The sequence below is a fragment of the Equus quagga genome, chromosome 11 (assembly GCF_021613505.1).
Source record: "Equus quagga isolate Etosha38 chromosome 11, UCLA_HA_Equagga_1.0, whole genome shotgun sequence".
Taxonomy (NCBI): domain Eukaryota; kingdom Metazoa; phylum Chordata; class Mammalia; order Perissodactyla; family Equidae; genus Equus; species Equus quagga.
In genome coordinates, this window is record NC_060277.1 from 66,488,709 (window position 1) to 66,507,400 (window position 18,692).

Genomic DNA, 18,692 nt, shown 5'->3' on the forward strand with positions numbered 1-18,692 from the left:
TCTCTTCCCCCGCTCCCTCGTTGGGCGACCTTTTGAAATGACAACGGGGAAGGGAATTTTTTATCCCGCCGCCTCCCCTCGCTGCTCCCTCTCGCACTGAGATTTAAGGTTTGAAGGAGCCAGGATAAATACAGGCCGCTTTTATCCTAGTTTGGAGTGTGGTTTCGTCTCCCGCAAAAGTCTCTCATTAACACACACACCCCCCGCACGCCCTGGAAAATGGTCTGTTCTGCGAATCGGTAATGAAGGAGGCGGGGCCAGTCGGGTCCTCCCAAGTGGGTTCCCGGAGAGGGGAGTGCTGGGGCCGTCCTTGGTCATGAATATGCAGTGACCGTGCTGAATATGCATGAACAGATCAAGATGGCGAGGCCAATTGCTTGTCCGGAAGTAGCTGATATTTATTGAGCGGCCTCCTGGTAGGGGTGGGCATCTCCTGGCCTCTAATGGAGCGCTGTACGGAGCTCTGGTCCTGGATCCCCGGCCTGAACCGGTCGAAGAGGCCTCAGCTCGGAGACCTGCTCCAGAAGGAGGCTGGCCGCTGTCCGGGAGCGATCACGGGACCGCGACAATCCGGGAAAAGCAGATTAGCCGTGGGGCGGGACACAGAAGTCCTGGGGGATTCGAGGTCAAGGCGTCTGAACATTAGGAAATCCTCCCCCTTCTAGAATATTTCAGAAATAAGATGGGGGGCGGGGATCCCAAGGGATTCTCCAATAAGAACAGGGTAGGACTTGCACTCTTCTTCCGAAGCAGAGATGACACCAACTGCACAGCCACATTCAGAGTGATCCTCGTTTGATGTCAATGTCACGTCACCACCCCAAGGGGGAGGGGGGCACAACCACGAGGAAGGGAAACCGACGCTCAGGGAAAAAATGCACACTCCCTTCCCCCAGCACAGCTGCTTGCTCTGTTTGTCTGAAAGCCCCAAACACTCCAGCCCCAATGCTCTTCTCTGCTTCTGAGGGGAAAATCCTCCCCATGGCTCATGGCCTGCCTGCCTCAGCCCCTTTGATGTGCTGCTCAGACCTTATCCCTTAGTTATGCCCTGATCTCCAAGCCCCAGCCTAGACTCCACATCTCTTGGTCCCTAGGTCTTCCAGGCAGTCCCTCTCTACCACATCCCCAAGGTCCCCAAGTCACCCTTGACTCCAAGGGGTTTCCCTCTCCCACACCAGTTCTTTTGCAGTCACTTGTTCTCCTATGTTTGTATTCCAGTCTCTCCTTCTATTTACCCCTGCCCCCCCAACCCCCAGGCTCTCAAGTTCCATCTCACTCCTCCACCTGCCCTTCCCTCTCACAGCTGAGGTTCTGGGCAGTGATGATGGCAATGCTACCCAACACCACCCCTGCCCCCATGATGTCAGAAGGTGCCACATTCTCATAGAGCACATAATACTGCAGCATCAGGGCCACCACCACCTCGGAGTGCAGGACGGCACACACTAGGGCAGGGTGGGCCTTGGTGACCGCATAGCTCACACACACAAAGGAGACCAGGGCAAGGATCCCCACTGCCCCCACACAGGTCCAACTCAGAAGATCATTGGGCAGTATGGGGGTCTGCAGCACAAAGAGGGCTGGCACGGAGACTGCTAGCCCCACCAAGCCAAACAGGAAGGCCACTGTTGGTAGGCAGGAGGGGAAGTTCAGGGAGCGATACACTAGAAGCCCTAGGGACAGTGCCAGGCCACTCAGGAAAGCGAGCACATAGCCCAGGGCGGTGTAGAGGCCCGTGGTCCCCTCCTGCAGCGTCCCTAGTCCAGGTCCCACAATGATGATTAGTCCCAGGGTGCTGCCCAACAGGCCACACCAATCGTAGCCGCTGAGACCCTGGCTCTCGAGGCAGAGGGCGAGGAGGGCAGAGCACACGGTGGAAGAACCTTTGCGGACAGTGGCAGCGTTGCCAGGGGGCACCACCTGAACCGCACTGTAGGCGCATCCAATGCTGAGGACGTTGAGCAGGGCGTGGAGGCAGGCCCGGCCCCGAACATCGGGAGGTCCCAACAGTGGGTCGCCACGCAGTTTAAGTAGCAAGGCAATGGGGAGGTGGAAGAGGCATCGACAGATGAGCAGCTCCAGCGAGGGTAAGTGGGAGGCCTGGTAAGCCATACGGGAGAAGGGGCCCACGAAGCCAGCGGGCAGGCCCCCACCCAGCAGGGCCATGAGCAGGCCCTTGGTGGCATTGGAGGGCCGGCAGCGCTGATGCGAGGGGAGGCTGGGCGGAGTGGAGGGCGGCGATGGCTGGGTGAAGTCGGACAGGTTGAAGTAGGGGTGACTGCCAGCCTGTTAGGGAGAAAGGAGCTCGGGCATTAGGGCAGCCATAGCCCAGAGGACCTGGGGCAAGGCAAATGCCAGGCTGGGGGCTGGGACCCTGTGGGATAGTAGAGGAGCAGGCTGTGTTGCTGAGGAACTCTTGGGAGCTAGAAAGGGCCTGAAAGATGGATGAGGTGGTGCAATGTGGGCCTTGAGCCTCTAAAGCAGGAAGTTGAGAGTGAGCGGTCCTGGAGCACTGAGTTTCTCTGGGTAAATTGTTCCTGGGGAGGAGAAAGAGAGGACCCAGGGATGCTCTGTTGGTTTGAGGAAGGGGAGGCGGCCTCAGATGCTGTGTGTCTGTATGATGTCACAGGTTCCAGAGACATCTGGGTACACCATTATGAATTTCATTTGTGGGTGTCTCTAGGACAGCTGGGAAGTTTTAGGGGAGGAGGGGAAAGGGAACAGCCAGAAGCTACAGGGAGGGGGTCTATGCCCCGCTGGCCTCCACACTCACCATCTTTCCTTGGACTTCCTCCTCTTCTCCTGGGTCAGGGGGCCTGGACCCATGAGAGCTCCAGCCATTGTGACCTGGTTGGAGTGGGGGTGGGGTTCTTCCCTGGAACCTTCCTGAGTGGGGGTGGGCCTGTTTTCTTATTGTTTCCAACTCTGCTTGCTTTATATCTATGTCTTCGACTCCGGAGTTTGTCTGATTCTTTTTTCTCTTCACGAGTTCTGTGTGATGAGACTCCTTTGGTTTTAAGTTAATTTATCTGTGTCTCGCCTTGTTTCAGAAAGGTTTTATGGAATGGAGCTTTGAGGGCCGGCTCCTCTGTCTCCTGAGTTTTGAATTTTTGAACACCGGGGAGGAGTCTCTGAGACTGTCCCTCTGGAGTTTCAGGAATGTGTTTCTTCTGTGTGCTTCCACCTGGTGTTTTGTTGGTGCTGTCCCAGGAGGCCCACACCAAGGCCTGTGCATTTACCCACAAGTATATAGACGTGGATATTTCTGCCGTGGGGACAAAATACCAAGCTGCGTATTCATCTGCGCTGGTAGTCATTATTTGTGCGTGTCAGCGGGGCTGGGGCCTTCCTGGCCTGTGGCCCGGTGGGGGTCCCTGTGCACTTCTGGGGAGGGTGTGTGTTTCTGTTTGTGTGTGTCCAGGGCTGCCCAGTAAGTGTGCTGAGCCTCGATCTGCCGGTTCCACTGGGCCTGACTGTAAGCCTGCCATGTTGTGTGTCTGCGCCCGGAGAGGGTGTGCGTGCTCTGGGTCTGGGCGGTGTGCACCGCTGAGTGAAGGGCGTGCAGGGGGCGGGGGGGTGGGGGTGGGGAGTCCCTTCATAGGGAGTGGGTGGTCGTGCGGCCCTGCGGGGGTGCTGCAGCCAGGCCCGCGCCCCACTCGGTGCCCACCCGTCCGGCGGCCCTGCGCGGCGCCGTTCCCTTCCTGGGATCGGTCCGAGCAAAGGCCGTCGGGCGCGCTTGTCCCAAGCCCAAGCCCCGAGGCTGGTGTCGGTGTCGGCTGCGCTGCGCCGGCCTCCTCTCGGCGGCGGCGGCGGCGCTGGGGGGGGACTGTTTCCGGGGGTGGGGGTGGGGGTAGGACCGGGGCGGGGGGAGCCGATGATGTCAGCGGCGGCGGCGGCGGCGGGGCCGGGCCGGGGCCGGGCGCTGGGGGGGCCGGGGCCGGGGCCGGAGCCGGAGCCGGAGCCGGAGCTGGAGGCGGGCGAAGCCGGAGCGGCCGGGGGCGGCCACGGTGATGAGCCGGGCCTGGCGGACGCGGCGCCATCGCAGTCAGGTGGGCCCCGGCGCGAACCGGGCAGGGCCAGGGCGGACCGGAGCCAACAGCCGGGCCCCCTCCCCGCTGCCCGGCGCCGCGGGGGCCCTAGCCGCGCCCCGCGCCAGACCGCTCCCCTTTGGGGTTGACCTGGGGGCTCAGGGGTCGGGGGCTGAGCCTGGCCCCGCCCCCAGGCGCGCACGGCGCTGGGGGGCGACTAAGGGGGCCCCGGTACGGCATCAGACCGAGCGGTGGCCGGGGGGCGCGATGGCCTGTGGCCGTGGAAGGGGCCGTGCTCACTCCTCATTTGAAGGGTTAATTCTGCAGCCTAGTGTCCCCCTCCCCTTGTAGGGCAGGTTGGGGGTGGGGTGGGGCGGGTGTGAGCCCGGGCCGGCGCTGCAAGCTGCTGGGAGGGCGATGGCGTAGGAGCCAGGCGGAGAGGGGGAGGGGTGGGCCGCGGAGCGCCCCAGAGTTGGGGTGTGCGGGGTGCGCAGGGCGAGCGGGGGCCCCGGAGCCGCCGCGCCGTCGGGGCAGGGTTGTGGCTGTGAGTCCTGCAGATTGTGTGTCTCCTGCTGTGTTGTGGGGCAAGGTAAACCTCTCCTGGGCACCACTGTTTGCTGGTCTGGCAGCCAGGGGTCCGGGTAGGGCCCTACCAGGGCCATGGGGACAGCAAGCCAGATGGAGGGGTGTCCAGTGTTGTGGGGCAGAATTACAAGACGTGGCCCTGTGGCTTTGGGTGACAGGTCTGCAGTCCAAGCAGAGCATAATACATGTGGAGTTTGTTAGATGTAGGGTTTTATGTATGTTTTATACCGGCATGTGTTTTCTTGCACGTATGTCTTGTGCTGCACATATGAACTGTTTATGAACTGTTGTTTTCTGCATAGCTGGCCTGGTGTAAGTGCTCTGGAGGGTACCAGAGTGCAGGGTGTATGTGCTCGTGTGGAGGCGGTGGTTGTGTACCTTTGAGTCGGAAGGTGTCACGTCTGGGTCCAGTTTCTGTGGTGCTGCTGAGGTGTGGTCCAGTCCTGGTGAGGATGGCCCGCTGGATGGGTTTGTGTGTCTTTGTGAGGAGCAAGTCACATGGGGGGTGCGCCTCTAGAACTCAGGTCTCTGGGATCATGTGGGAAGTGAGAAACCCCAAGGTGTGTCTCAGATACTTGTGGGGCAGCTGGCACTGGTGTGAGGGGCTTTGGGTGGAATGTGCAGGTTGTGTTTATGGGATCATGGGCAGCCGAGCAAGGGAAAGGTTGTGTGTTTGCAACATTCTCTACAGGATTCTTTTGTGACGTTGTTTGTGGGAGCCTGTCTGTGCTGTTGGGCTGGGAGGCGAGCTGGTCAGAAAACACTTGTGGGGAGGGAGGTGGCGTGACAAGGGCAATGTGGGCCTCAGACTGGAGATCAGCACAAGCTGTGTGCGTGCCTGCCTTCTGTGTGTTTAAGTGGCCGTGTGGGGCTGCTGTGGGGATATGTTATGAAGAAGGCAGGGAGATAAATATGGGGCAGAGCAAGGGCAGCCGGCGGGAGGCCTGGGTGTTGTCGTGGTGGCCCAGCTAGTCTTTGTGCAGGGTCTGTGTGCTTGCCCCTCACTGGCCCGCCCAGCATGTCAGGGTCACCGGGAGGAGAGGCCTGGCGGCTGCAAGGAAACTGAGCTTGGACAGAGTGGCTCCTTGGCCATGTTTACGTAAAGGCCGGGTGTGACTCTTGTCACTGAAATGGAAAAAAGAAACACGAAGTTTTCAGTCTCCTCCTCCTGCTTCACCCTCTCTCTGCCCCCCTTACGGGTATCTCTGCTTTTCCGTCTCTTCTGTGACGCACACTGGGCCGCTCCTGCGACTGTGGAAGGGTCTGGGAACGGAATTCGCTCACTAGGCAGATTCCTCAGAACAGGTTTTCCTCACCTTTGGGGCCTGGGCTGTTCTGTAGATGTGTGTGTGTGTGTAAGGGTGAGTGGTGTGCTCCAAGTGTGCACACCACTGTGGACTGCGCCTGGCCAGGCTGGAAAGGTGGATATGCATGGGGGCTGCAGAGGGCACTATGGCAGGGCCCTCCTGCATGGGGGGTGCTGGCTGCTGTGTGAGGCCTGCACAACAGGTGCACGACAGCCTGGTGGAGGGGAAGGAGGCCTAGACTAGAACTGAGGAGTTCTGGCCCTACCACTTCCTCACTGGCACTTACCCTGAGTGAGCCTCAGTTCCTCATCTGTAAAATGGGGCTAGTTACCTGCCTTGCCTGTCTTCCTACAGAGTGGTAAGTACGTACCACGTGGGAAATGTACCTGGAAAGTAGCTACAAGTGGGGGCTATGCCTGTGCCAGCCACTGTTAGCCCTCTGCCAGCATGGAGCCTCTTCTCGGGCCTTGGCTAATAATAATAGCTGTAAACAGTTATTTAGCACTTACTGTGTACCAGGCACTATTCTCAGTGCTTTTACATACGATCACTTATTTCGTCTTTGCAATGCTCTGTGGAAATAGGTGTTCTAATTACTTCTTTTTTTCAGATGAGATAGCTGAGGCCCAGACAAGTAATTTGCCCAAAGCCACTTAGCTGGGAAGAGGTGAAGCTGGATTTGAACCCAGGCAGTCAGGTTCCAAATCCTGTGCTCTTGTATGCTGTCCTCTGCTACCCTCCTGAAACTTTCTCTGGGCCTTTCTGTGCACCTCCACTACACACAGATGCACACACACACACTTCTCCCCAGTCTCTGCAGAACTTAGCACCTGCGCCACTTCATTTCAGCGGTGTGCTCAAATGGTGACTCAGGGAGGCCCAGCCTGGGGAGCGAGAACCTAATGTCTGCTGCTGAGAGCTGGCCACTGGGGCACAAAATGTTGATGAGCCAGGTGAAGGAGAGCTTGTCTTTGTCCTGTGGGTCAGGGAGGGCCATGAGGGAGGTGTCGTTTGAATTCGATTTTCACATTTCGGAGGGATTTGGGGAAGAGGCTGGGGAAAGGTTGCATTTCTGGTAGGAGAACCAGCGTGGGCAAAAGCATGGGAGTGTGAGACATACTGAGGTTGGAGAGCACACTGCGTGCTTGAGGGGGGCTGACACAAGCAAGACTAGAAAGGAAGATTGGAGCTAGACCCTTGACTGGCTGGCTGAGGAATTTGAGCTTTATTCTGGAGTGAATGGGGACCCGCGAAGGTTTCTGGGCCCAGGAGTGATACCACCTGAGCTGCGTTGGGGAAGCTGGCCCTCAGGGAGAGGAAGGCTGGACGGTGGAAGGTAAGCCTGGAGGCAGGGGAATGGCTGAGGCCATGGCCTTGGACCATGTGAGTGTTACCAAGGCCCTGAGCTAGTGTGGGGCCAGAGATGGGTTGAAGGGAAGGCTTCCAGAGCTATTCCCAAACTGGGCTGCAGATTCGACCAGACTTGGTGACCTCTGGATGTGGGGAGCGAGGGAAAGGGCAGAGTCGGACATGACACAGTTTGCACCTAGTGCAGAGACCTTGTGTGGTGATTTCTGTAACCTGGCCAGCCGTAGGCCCCTTCAGGGGACGATCTGGCAGTATGGAGAGGAAAAGACTCGGCGTCTGAGTTCACGCAGGCCTGGATTTGAATTTTGACTCTACTGGTCACAAGCTGTGTGACCTTGAGCAAGGTGTATCCCTCTGTGAGCCTCAGTTTCCTCATCTGTAAAACTGGGATAAAATAAACAGCGACTTTGGATGGCCACTTTGAGGACATGCTTAAATGAGGCAACACATGTCAAGCCCTGGAAGTATATCAGGCAAAGCATGAAGCCTCAGAAGTGGTCAGGTTATGCTTATCATCCCCGGCTCCTGGCCACCTCCGTCTGGCCCTGAGGATGACTTCCTTCCTGAGGGGGGACAGACTCCAGCAGACTTTGAAGAAGGCAGTTCCATTCATTCACTAAATTTTTTTTAATCCCCCATTATGTCTCAGGCGCTGTTCTAAGCACTGGAAGTTGCAGTAAACAAACCAGACAAAAATCTCCCTTCCCTTGGAGGGTACATTCTAGAGATAAATGAACAACGTGTTTACTAAGTGCCAAGAAGAAAAAGTCGGGGAGAGGGATAGGAAGTTTGGGGAGGTAGGGTGTGACCAGGGAAGGCCTCCAGGAGAATGTGACTTTTGATTCAAGGCTTCAAGGAGGTGGGGCAGCAAGGCAGGAGGCTATCTGAGGAAAGAACATTCCAGGCAAAAGGAACAGCAAGAAGTAGAGTGTGTCTGGTGGCAGTGCTCAGATGCCCCCCTCAGTCACACTTCTAAGATCACACAGCCAGTCAAGAGTAGAGAAATGGTAAAAACAAATAAAAAACTAAAAACCACAGAGCCACCAAACCTACCGTGAAGCCTGATTTCTGCCTCTTTTTCTTCACCACTTCCCCCCACCATTTTCCGGGTCTGAGTTCCAAAATGATAAGGAGAGCTAGCACTTACTGAGCATTTACCGTGTGCCACACACTCTTCTAGATACTGCCGACAACCCTACGATGAGAGCTGTTCATTATCCCACCTTGTCGACAAGGAAACTGAGATCCAGAGAGGTTAAGCAGCTTGCCCAGGGTCATATAGCTAGTGTCTTCTCCATCTCCCATAAGCCCTTGCAGGACAGTGGCTAGTGATGGGGCAGATGAACCCTGACTTGGTTAGTCATGAAACCAGGGGTACATCACCCTACACTACTTTCTACCTGAAAGTGAGGAGTTTAGAGCATTTAAAGCCTCAGTTTCCTCACCTCTGCAATGGGGTGATGATAGTCCCTGCCTCCCTGTGGGCCTTTTGAGTGTTGAAATGAGAGGATGCAGATAAAATGCTTGCACTGTGGCATGTAATAAGCATTTCATAAATGGCAGCTATAAGTACCATGATGATGTTGATTCTAGGTGATCTCTAAGGGCCAGACCAGCTTTGACCTCTGTGGTTCGAAGAAGCCCTGACAGGCCTGCTCCACGCACCTTGGGAGCACACAGCCACGCCTCAGTAGGCACCGAGCCCGCTGCACAGGTTGTGCAGGTAGGCAGGCCCGGCCAAGAGGGTAACGGGGGCTGGACTCAAACCTCTGCTTTGCTCACCTGTGCAGGGCCGCTGCCTCCTGGAGGAAGGAGCCCATCTAATTTTTTCTCGCTTCCTCTAATTTTCAGAAAGATGCTAGATGGGCTAGTGGGGGCCCTAGTGAGTGCTGTTGAGAGAAAAACACAGCAGTTTTTCTATACATTCTACTCACAACACTTCTGATACCAAATGTGTGGGGTTTTCCCACACTGACCAATTCTCTGACACCAGCTGGGTGTCCCACAATCCCACTGAATTCTGGCACCCTACTCAGAGACAGCATCAGATCCTACAAGTTAAGGACTCAGTCCCACAAGACTGCCCCCACTTCAGATGCCAGTTGCAAGTCTGGGCCTCCTGTCCTTCTGACTGACCAGCTATAAATTGAAGTTTCCCATGGCCCCTCCTCAGATTCGATAATTGCTAGTATGGCTCATAGAACTGAGGGAAACACTTACTTACGTTTACTGGTTTCTTGTATAAAAGGATGTGATAACACAGATGAATAGCCAGATGAAGAGGTACATAGGGTGAGGTCTAGAAGGGTCCTGAGTATAGGAGCTTCTGTTTTCACGAAGTTGGGGCGCACCACCCTCACGACATGTGGATGTGTTTACCAACTCAAAAGCTCTCTGAACCCCATGGTTTAGGGATTTTTATGGAGGCTTCATCACGTAGGCGTGATCAATTATTAACTCAGTCTCCGGGCCCTCTCTCCTCCCCAGAGGTTGGGGGCCGGGGCTGAAAGTTCCAAGCTTCTAATCATGGCTTGGTCTTTCTAGTGACCAGCCCCTGTTCTGAAGCCATCCAGGAGCCCACCAAGAGTCACCTCATTAGAACCAAAGATGCTCCTGTCACCCAGGAAACACCAAGGGATTTAGGAGCTTGGTGTTAGGAACCAGGGTCAAAGACCAAATGTTAGAACAGAAGATGCTGCTAGCACCCCATCACTTGGGAAATTACAAGAGTTTTAGGAGCTGCGTGTCAGGAACAGGGATGAAGAGCAAATATATATACTTCTTATTATATCACAATATCACAGCTGTAAACGTCATTCTTCCTGATGTGGTACAGTCAAGAACACAGCCTTTGGAGCCAAACTTCCTGGGATCAGGATCCAGCCCTGCTACTAACTGGTTGTATATCCTTGGGCGAGCTACCCGGCATCTCTCAGCCTCAGTCTGTCAATTTAAAATGGAGAAGTGCTGAGGAGCAGATGAGGTGGTGCAAGAAAAGCACTGACTCTTGGGGGTCCCAGTGGGCAAGGGGCTATCACGGAAGGGAGTGGGAGTCCTTGCTGTTTTTCCTCAGTTTATGACCAGAACTGAACACCAGCCCACAAGTGGAGCAGTAGGGGCGAGGGGGGCTTCCCCAGGATTCCTGACCCATCTGCAATCCAGCAACTGACAAGGTAACACTTGACACAGTGCTGGCATGTGCCTGGCAGTTGGGGCTCTCAGAACTTTGGGATATCACTCCTCTTTACCACCTTCCTCCTCCTCCAGGAGAGGAGTCAGAGCAATCTTTTGGGAACATGAATCGGGCTGTGGAAGGAAGGTCTTTCAGTCCAGATAGTATGCGTAATACATGGGAAAAGAGCTTTTTGGGGGGCGTGGGAATTGTATGAGGTACTCCTGATGCAGGACTCCTCAGAGGACATGTGTGACCCAGGGCATTCAGAAGGAGAGAGCTCCCACGCTTCGTGGAGGGTGGACGATGGGCTGAGACCTCTGCTCTCAGATCAGCAGGCCTGGCTCTGTGAACAGGCCCCACCTGTTATTACCAGCTCTATGTGACTTTGGCCAAGTCACTCTCTGACTCTGAAACTCAAATCTTCAACTGAAAAATGGGACCCCAAAGCGCTGTCTGTGCCCACACAAGAGAAACAGCTGTGAGGTGCTTTCTGTGCGGTGACTGCCACAGCTCATGTTTGGGTCATCTGGTATTCCTTTGGGTGAGCCTCCCAGAAAGAGGTGAGGTAGGGGTTACGTTCCCTCCCCCCCACTTTTTTTTTTTTAAGGAAGATTAGCCCTGAGCTAACATCTATTGCCAATCCTCCTCTTTTTGCTGAGGAAGACTGGCCCTGAGCTAACATCTGTGCCCATCTTCCTCTAACTTTATATGTGGGATGCCTACCACAGCATGGCTTGCCAAGCGGTGCCATGTCTGCACCCAGAATCTGAACCGGCGAACCCTGGGCCACCGAAGTGGAACGGGTGAACTTAACCACTGCGCCACTGGGCCAGCCCACCTCCCCCCTTTTTAAGCCAAAGTCCCAAGGCTGCAAGCTCTCAGAGTAAGGAGTGGGACATGAGCCTCCTCACTCTGAGTCTGGTGGCCTTTCCAGTGCCCTCCAGAGACTGGAGCAAGTTGGCACGTATGTATGAATCCATGGTCTTTGGTAGTCGCATGACACCTGGATCAGAAACCCCCTCTGAGATTTGTGAGTCTGGTGTGTGTGAGAAGAGGTCCTCTCCTACTCTGAATATCTAGCAGCTTGATCCAATAAAAAAGCTCTAGCAAATCTATTTTGATATGTAAATGAGACTATTATAATAAAAGAAAACATGCAAATCTCTGATTTCCTTTGAGCCCAAAGATTGGGCCAAAGGGACTTGAGAGTGATCCAACAGGCTTCCCTGGACCTATGGGATTGAACTATGCTGCTGTATCATTTTGAGGTACATTGGGAATATGCAAATTATCTTGTTCCTGTACTTCTTGGGGCCAGCAGAACAAGGCTTTGCAATAATCTGTGTGACCTCCTAGGTCTCATTGGATGCAGCTAAACAAATAGCCTGACGGAGGGTCAGGGTCTGCAGAGCAGCCCAGGCATCCTCTCTGACCCCAAGTGCTGTACCACCCCCCACCTCCTGGGGTCCTTTCCTTCCCAGTTCCCTTCCTGAGGACATGGTTTCTGTTTCTCCACAGAAGGAAGAGGCCCTGCAGAAGGGACTCGCTGAGCCACCCCCACTCCACTCCATGTTGGCTGTGCTCTCAGGTGAGACGGTGCAAGAGGTCTGCATCTAGGAGAAATTGGATCTAAGGCAGCAGGCCAGCAAGGGCAGCCATTTTGTCTAAGCTGGGAAGTCCTGTGAAATGGTCATCAGTAGTTGTGGGGGCTCTTTCCTCCTTCCAGTGAGACAGAAGTGTCCATTGCTTACCTCTCTAGTCTGTGACTTTGGAGGTTTTGACCCCTTGACCTTCATCATGACCTGAGGTATCCCTGGCCTCTTCCAGCCCCACTGGCCAGACGTAGGTGGCTAAGGTTAACCCCTGACTTCTGTGACCAGAAGTAAGCCTTCCTCTAGTCTCTGACCAACAACCTCCAACCCCCTCGCAGCTCATCTCCCTGGTTTTAGAGGCCCCTGCCCTCTGCCTGGCCTCTGAGACCCTCCCCTGGCCTCTTCTCCTCCATCTAGGCTGGCGCCATGCCCCCCCCTGCAGAGGTGACGGATCCGTCCCATGCCCCCGCCGTCCTGCGCCAGCTCAATGAGCAGCGGCTCCGTGGCCTCTTCTGTGACGTCACCCTCATAGCCGGAGACACCAAGTTCCCTGCTCACCGCAGCGTCCTGGCTGCTTCTAGTCCCTTCTTCAGAGAGGCCCTGCTGGCTTCAGCCCCACTGCCCCTCCCACCAGTTACTGGGGGCTCGGCCCCCAACCCTGCCACCACCACAGCTGCCTCCTCCTCCTCCTCCTCTTCCTCCTCCTCCTCTTCCTCCTCCTCCTCTTCCTCTTCCTCCTCCTCCTCCTCCTCTTCCTCCTCCTCTCCCCCTCCAGCCTCACCCCCTGCATCATCCCCTCCCCGGGTCCTGGAGCTGCCAGGGGTCCCAGCAGCTGCCTTCTCTGATGTCCTCAATTTCATCTACAGTGCCCGGCTTGCACTACCTGGCGGTGGAGGGGACGGGGCAGCTGTGGCAGAGATCGGAGCTCTGGGGCGGCGTCTGGGCATCTCCCGCCTGCAGGGCCTCGGGGAGGGAGGTGATGCCTGGGTACCTCCTGCCCCAGCCCCCATGGCCACCTCGCAGCCTGAAGAGGACAGCTTCGGGCCTGGGCCTAGGCCAGCTGGGGAATGGGAGAGTGACAGGGCTGAGGCCCAGGCTTCTGACTCGCAGCCCACCCTGCCCCGGCAGCCCCTCCCCTGCCCCCGATGTGGGAAAAGCTTCATCCATCCCAAGCGGCTACAGACCCATGAGGCACAGTGCAGACGGGGGGCCAGCACTCAGGGGTCTGCAGGGCTGACAGCCGGGGGCTCAGGCCCCAGTGGTCCTGCAGGAGTGGACGCCTCAGCCCTGCCCCCACCAGTGGGCTTCCGCGGTGGCCCGGAGCACGTGGTGAAGGTGGTGGGTGGCCACGTGCTGTATGTGTGCGCGGCCTGCGAGCGTTCCTACGTGACCCTGTCCAGCCTGAAGCGGCACAGTAATGTACACTCGTGGCGGAGGAAGTACCCCTGCCGCTATTGTGAGAAGGTGTTCGCCCTGGCTGAGTACCGCACCAAGCATGAGGTGTGGCACACCGGGGAACGCAGGTGAGTGGCCTTGAGGGCCTGGATGGGGTGGGTGGAGGGGGAGGGGTCAAGGGTCAGCACTCAGGGACCACATGGACAAGGGAGGGAATGGGCAGAGGGTGGGACCTAGACAATCATCCTGAGACTGGCCTACTCCATCACTCACCTGTCATCCTCCCTCCAGCCCAACTTCTTTCTGTTGATGTTTATTAGCACCTCTAGGTGCCATGTCCTGGCTTGGTGGTGTGGAGAAGGCCGAGGAGGAAAGAGAAAGTTGCCCTCATAGGAAAGGACTAGGGAGAGTGCAAGCATGTCCACCAATAGTTTTAATATGTATTCCAGAATGTGTCCCTGTTCATAAGACATTTCCCCATCCTGTCATTTGAGCTTCAAAAAAAAGTTTGTGAGTTAGGCAAGGTGTGTGATTCTTCCTGGTTCACAGATGGAATGGCTGAGGCCTAGTATCTCACAGCTGAGCTAGGATTAGGGTCCCTCCTGAGGCTGGCCGAGTGAGACAGCAGCATAAAAGGAGAGTGAGCAAATGGCTTGGGCAGTTAGAAGTCTGAGTGGAGGGCAGTAGAGGACATGGGAAGCTGAGGCCCAGGCTTCAGGGCCCCTGACTCAAATGGCTCTGTCCCTGCCCTGTTCCCTGCTGTCCTGGCCCAGGTACCAGTGCATCTTCTGCTGGGAGACCTTTGTCACTTATTATAACCTGAAGACCCACCAGCGAGCCTTCCACGGCATTAGCCCTGGCCTCCTGGCCAGTGAGAAGACACCCAATGGAGGTTATAAGCCCAAGCTCAACACCCTCAAGCTGTACCGCCTGCTCCCCATGCGGGCAGCCAAGAGGCCCTACAAGACCTACAGCCAGGGAGCCCCCGAGGCCCCCCTTTCTCCAAGCCTCAACACACCGGCCCCTGCAGCAATGCCAGCCAGCCCACCACCTGGACCCCCGCCTGCCCCAGAGCCTGGCCCGCCACCCTCTGTCATCACTTTTGCCCACCCAGCTCCATCTGTCATTGTTCATGGGGGCAGTAGCAGTGGTGGAACAGGGGGTGGGCCAGCCAGCACAGGGGGGGCCCAAGCCGCCTCGGTCATCACTTACACTGCTCCCCCGAGGCCTCCCAAAAAACGTGAGTACCCCCCTCCTCCTCCCGAGCCTGCAGCCACACCAGCCAGCGTAGCCACAGCGGGCAGCCCAGCAACAGCCGCAGGGCCCGCCACAGCCACGGAGGAGGCCAAGGGCCGGAACCCACGGGCCGGAAGGACTCTGACCTACACAGCCAAGCCAGCTGGAGGGATTGGCGGGGGCGGGGGTCCCCCTGCAGGGCCTGGCCGAGGCCCCTCTCAGCTACAGGCTCCACCTCCACTGTGTCAGATCACTGTGCGAATCGGTGAGGAGGCCATTGTCAAGCGCCGCATCTCAGAAACTGACCTGCGTCCTGGGGAGCTGAGCGGAGAGGACATTGAGGAGAGTGAGGAGGATGATGAAGAGGACGACGATGATGAGGACGAGGAGGAGGAGGAGGAATCAAAGGCTGGTGGGGAGGACCAGCTCTGGAGGCCCTACTACTCATACAAGCCCAAGCGCAAGGCTGGAGCTACAGGTGCAGGCAGCAGTGGGGGCAGCGGGATGCCCAGAGGCCGCCGGCCACCACGCTGGAGACAGAAGCTGGAACGCAGGAGCTGGGAGGAGACCCCCGCGGCTGAAGGCCCCACAGGGCGTGCCCGTGGCGAGCGGAGGCACCGCTGTGGGGACTGTGCCCAGACATTTGCCACCCTGAGGAAGCTGCGAAAGCACCAGGAGGCCCACAGTGGAGGTTCCCATGGCTCCCGGGCTGGACGTAGGCCTTCCACCCGCTTTGCCTGCCCTCACTGCGCCAAGGTGTGCAAGACGGCAGCCGCCCTGAGCCGCCACGGGCAGAGGCATGCTGCCGAGCGGCCCGGGGGCACCCCCACACCTGTCATTGCCTACTCCAAGGGCAGCACCGGCACCAGACCTGGGGATGTCAAGGAAGAAGCCCCCCAAGAGATGCAAGTCTCCTCATCCAGTGGGGAGGCAGGTGGCGGGAGTGCTGCTGCTGAGGAAGCTTCCAAGACCGCCTCACTCCAGGACCCTGTCATCTCGGGGGGTGAGGAGCCCCCAGTGGTGGGAGGAGGGGGCACCTATGCCTACCCACCTGTGCAGGAATTTCCACTGGCTCTAATTGGGGGTGGCCGGGAACCTGGCGGTGGCAGGGGAAAACCTGGGAGTGAGGGGCCAGTGGGGGCTGGGGAGGGGGACCGCATGGAGGCAATGGGGGCTGCCAAAGTCACCTTCTACCCTGAGCCCTACCCACTAGTCTATGGCCCCCAGCTCCTTGCCGCCTACCCTTACAACTTCAGCAACTTGGCTGCTCTCCCGGTTGCTCTTAACATGGTCCTACCTGATGAGAAGGGAGGGGGGGCCCTTCCCTTCCTCCCAGGGGTCTTTGGCTACACAGTCAATCCTCAAGCAGCACCCCCTACCCCCCCAACGCCACCCCCCCCAACTCTTCCTCCACCAGTGCCCCCTAAGGGAGAAGGGGAAAGGGCAGGGGTCGAGAGAACCCAGAAGGGAGATGTGGGGTGAGCTCTTGGCCCAGATCCCCCCTTTCACCAGATGCCACCCTCCCTGAACCCCCCGCCACTACCAGCTCCCTGGCCTCCCTGCCCCTTGGGAGTCCCTCTACACTCTTGTGCAGGGACTTGGGGGCCCCTGGAGCTCAGGGGTCAGGCTGCTTTGTGTGAGATTGTAGTTTTCCCATCTCCTGGGAAGGGATCTTTGGTGGTTCCCCTCTCAGTTCTCCTCCAGGGAATGGCCTCCATGAGGGGCAGGGCCAGCTCCCATCCCTTCTCCAGCCCTTGGGGCAACTGAGCAATATACTTATAAGAATCTCTACTCATGGCCCCCACCAGCTCTGAATGTCTAACCCGACCCCCTAATTCGTAAACCTAGGGGGAAACCATCTCTCTCCCATAATGATCCCCTCTCATTCTGAAGCTTTCTCTAAGCCCTTCCCCAGATGCTTCCTAGCACATTCCATTCTTCATGGCCCAGGGCCTGGACCAGACCATTGTGATACCTGACACCCCCCACCTGGGAACATGGCTTTGGATTCCATTCTTCCCAAGCGTGGGTTTCTATGTCCGTTTCCTTCACGTTAAGATGCCATGCCTTCCTTGGCTTCCATGCCTTTGGATCTTCCATATTCTTCCTCATACTCCTAGACTCTGGAGATGGCCTCTCCCAATCCAGGTCAAGGAGGTGTTGCGGGGAGGGTGAACCTACCTGTCTGTTCCATGGCTGAGTACTTTCCCAGCCCAGGGCAGCATCAATCTTGGCCCTATCTTGACCCCCAAATCTAGTGAGCCCCAGATTCTTCCAAGGCAAAAGAGGTGAGTAGAGCACACCTCTTCCTGCCTCTGCATATGGCCTCTTCTGGGATAAACCAGATTTGGGGGCCAGGAGGGAGGAGCTCCATATGGGATGGGGAAGGGAATCTACTTTCTCCCTGTTTTTTCCTGATGGTTTCTCCCAGACTAGACCAAATAGCCAGAAAAATGATGGGAGTTGGATGGGTGGGTAAGCCCAAGATTTGCACATGACCTCCCATCCTTACCCTTACCCTCATCTTCCCCAGTGTCGCTCTCCTCACCAATCACTCCAGATGGTTTTTGGGAAACCATCCTACTCCCTTGGTGGGCTTTGGGGTATCCCCACCAACTTTCCCTCCAAAATAGCACCTTACACCCCATTTTTGACTCAGTTCCCCACACCCAAAGATCCCAGCCTAGGGATGGGGTGCAGGGACCTTAAGTAGTCCCTAATCCCTAATTTGCACTAGTTAACCCTGGTCAGGGGTCCCTATGTTTCCTTCCAGTGGGGGAGTTGAAGAAATGTTTGCTCCTAATTCTCTTTGATAACTGGGCCTCCCCTCTCTGTGATTGGATGAACGTTTCCCATCCCACCCACCCCTGCCTCAAAAAAACCCACACAAAAAAAACAAAACAAAACAGCTCACAGGGGAGAGCAAATTTGGGGGAGCAAATTTGACAAATGGGAACTAGAGGAGTGCAGTTTTAAAAGGGGAAAAGTTGCTGTCATCAAAATGGCAGCCTTTTTCCCAGCTACTGTTTTCTGGGGCCAAGATGGCTGCCCTCTCAACAGATGCTGAAAGGGCAAGATCATGGCTTTTGGAGGGAGGTGAGTTTGGGGGAGGGACAGGAGCATCTTCCTGCTACCCCTTACCCTCCCAGCATACAGGACGGGGAAGGTTTTCGACAGGCTCCCTGAATGTTAACCATGGAGGAGTGTCGCTCCTTCACTCCTCCTCTGTCTCTTTGCACTTTTCTTGGTCTTGGCCACAGTCCGAGTGAAGAGTTTCCTACTGAATGTACCAAGTTCGAATTTTTAAGGGGGGAAAAAAGTTTAAAACAGGGAAAAATGCAAAAAATATCACTAAAAAATTCCCACAGATCTTGTTTCTGGCACTTTAGAAAAACTGCGAAAAAAGTACATAATAAAGAATACATATATATATATCTACACACAAATTATATATATATATACACACACACACACACACACACACACAGCGGAACCACAGAGAGACTGAGGAAGGCCTTGGAGGCAGGGGGCAGATGCGATGACAGTCCCCCCATATCCTTAACCTGTACTCCTCTGAGGCAAAAAGGCACAGGAGATGGAAGGGGTTGAGGATGGACTGGGGAATCTGAATTTCAGAACAGGTCAAAATTCCAAAACCATGGACATTTTGGGAGAACTGAGATTGTAGACATTTATTTTTCTGAATATATGATTTAGGAAAATAGTTTCCAGAATTTGGTGGTTCTGGGCAACAAGTGAGATTGTGGCGAAATGGAGATTAAAAATATATGTATCTGAGCTGGGGGACTTGAATATTGTGCATTTCAGATGTTGGAAATTTGGGATTTTGCAATTTTGTCTTTTGAAAATTATCAAGTCTTGTCAGTTTGTGCCCTCTTTCCCCATGTTCCCTGGGAAGAAGGGTGATGGAGTGGGAAGGCCACTGGTTCTGTGCCACAGCACGCAAGATTTAGAATTCTACAGACTCTAGCTCTATACGTAGTGA

At 56.1% G+C, this 18,692-nt stretch overlaps 2 protein-coding genes across 5 annotated transcripts; one reads left to right on the plus strand and one right to left on the minus strand.

Annotated features, from left to right (window-relative positions):
* Positions 1-358: 358 nt before the first annotated feature.
* On the minus strand, positions 359-2,841 carry SLC35G6 (solute carrier family 35 member G6). Its single transcript, XM_046676281.1, has 3 exons — positions 2,774-2,841; positions 2,338-2,374; positions 359-2,286 (listed from the first exon to the last, which is right to left on the minus strand). The coding sequence occupies exons 1-3, from the start codon at positions 2,839-2,841 to the stop codon at positions 1,273-1,275; spliced, it is 1,119 nt and encodes a 372-aa protein (XP_046532237.1). The 3' UTR covers positions 359-1,272.
* Positions 2,842-3,859: 1,018 nt separating this feature from the next.
* Positions 3,860-18,124, plus strand: ZBTB4 (zinc finger and BTB domain containing 4). 4 transcript variants are annotated; one of them, XM_046674986.1, is made up of 5 exons: positions 3,860-4,049; positions 8,882-9,011; positions 11,982-12,051; positions 12,473-13,578; positions 14,224-18,124. In XM_046674986.1, exons 4-5 carry the CDS (start codon positions 12,482-12,484, stop codon positions 16,166-16,168), a joined length of 3,042 nt encoding a protein of 1,013 aa, XP_046530942.1. In that variant the 5' UTR covers positions 3,860-4,049; positions 8,882-9,011; positions 11,982-12,051; positions 12,473-12,481; the 3' UTR covers positions 16,169-18,124. The 4 variants fall into 4 exon arrangements, with proteins under 4 accessions (XP_046530942.1, XP_046530940.1, XP_046530944.1 ...); XM_046674988.1 differs by lacking the exon at positions 3,860-4,049 and adding an exon at positions 6,921-7,256; XM_046674984.1 differs by lacking the exon at positions 8,882-9,011 and having other exon boundaries at positions 3,861-4,049.
* The last annotated feature ends 568 nt before the right edge of the window (positions 18,125-18,692 follow it).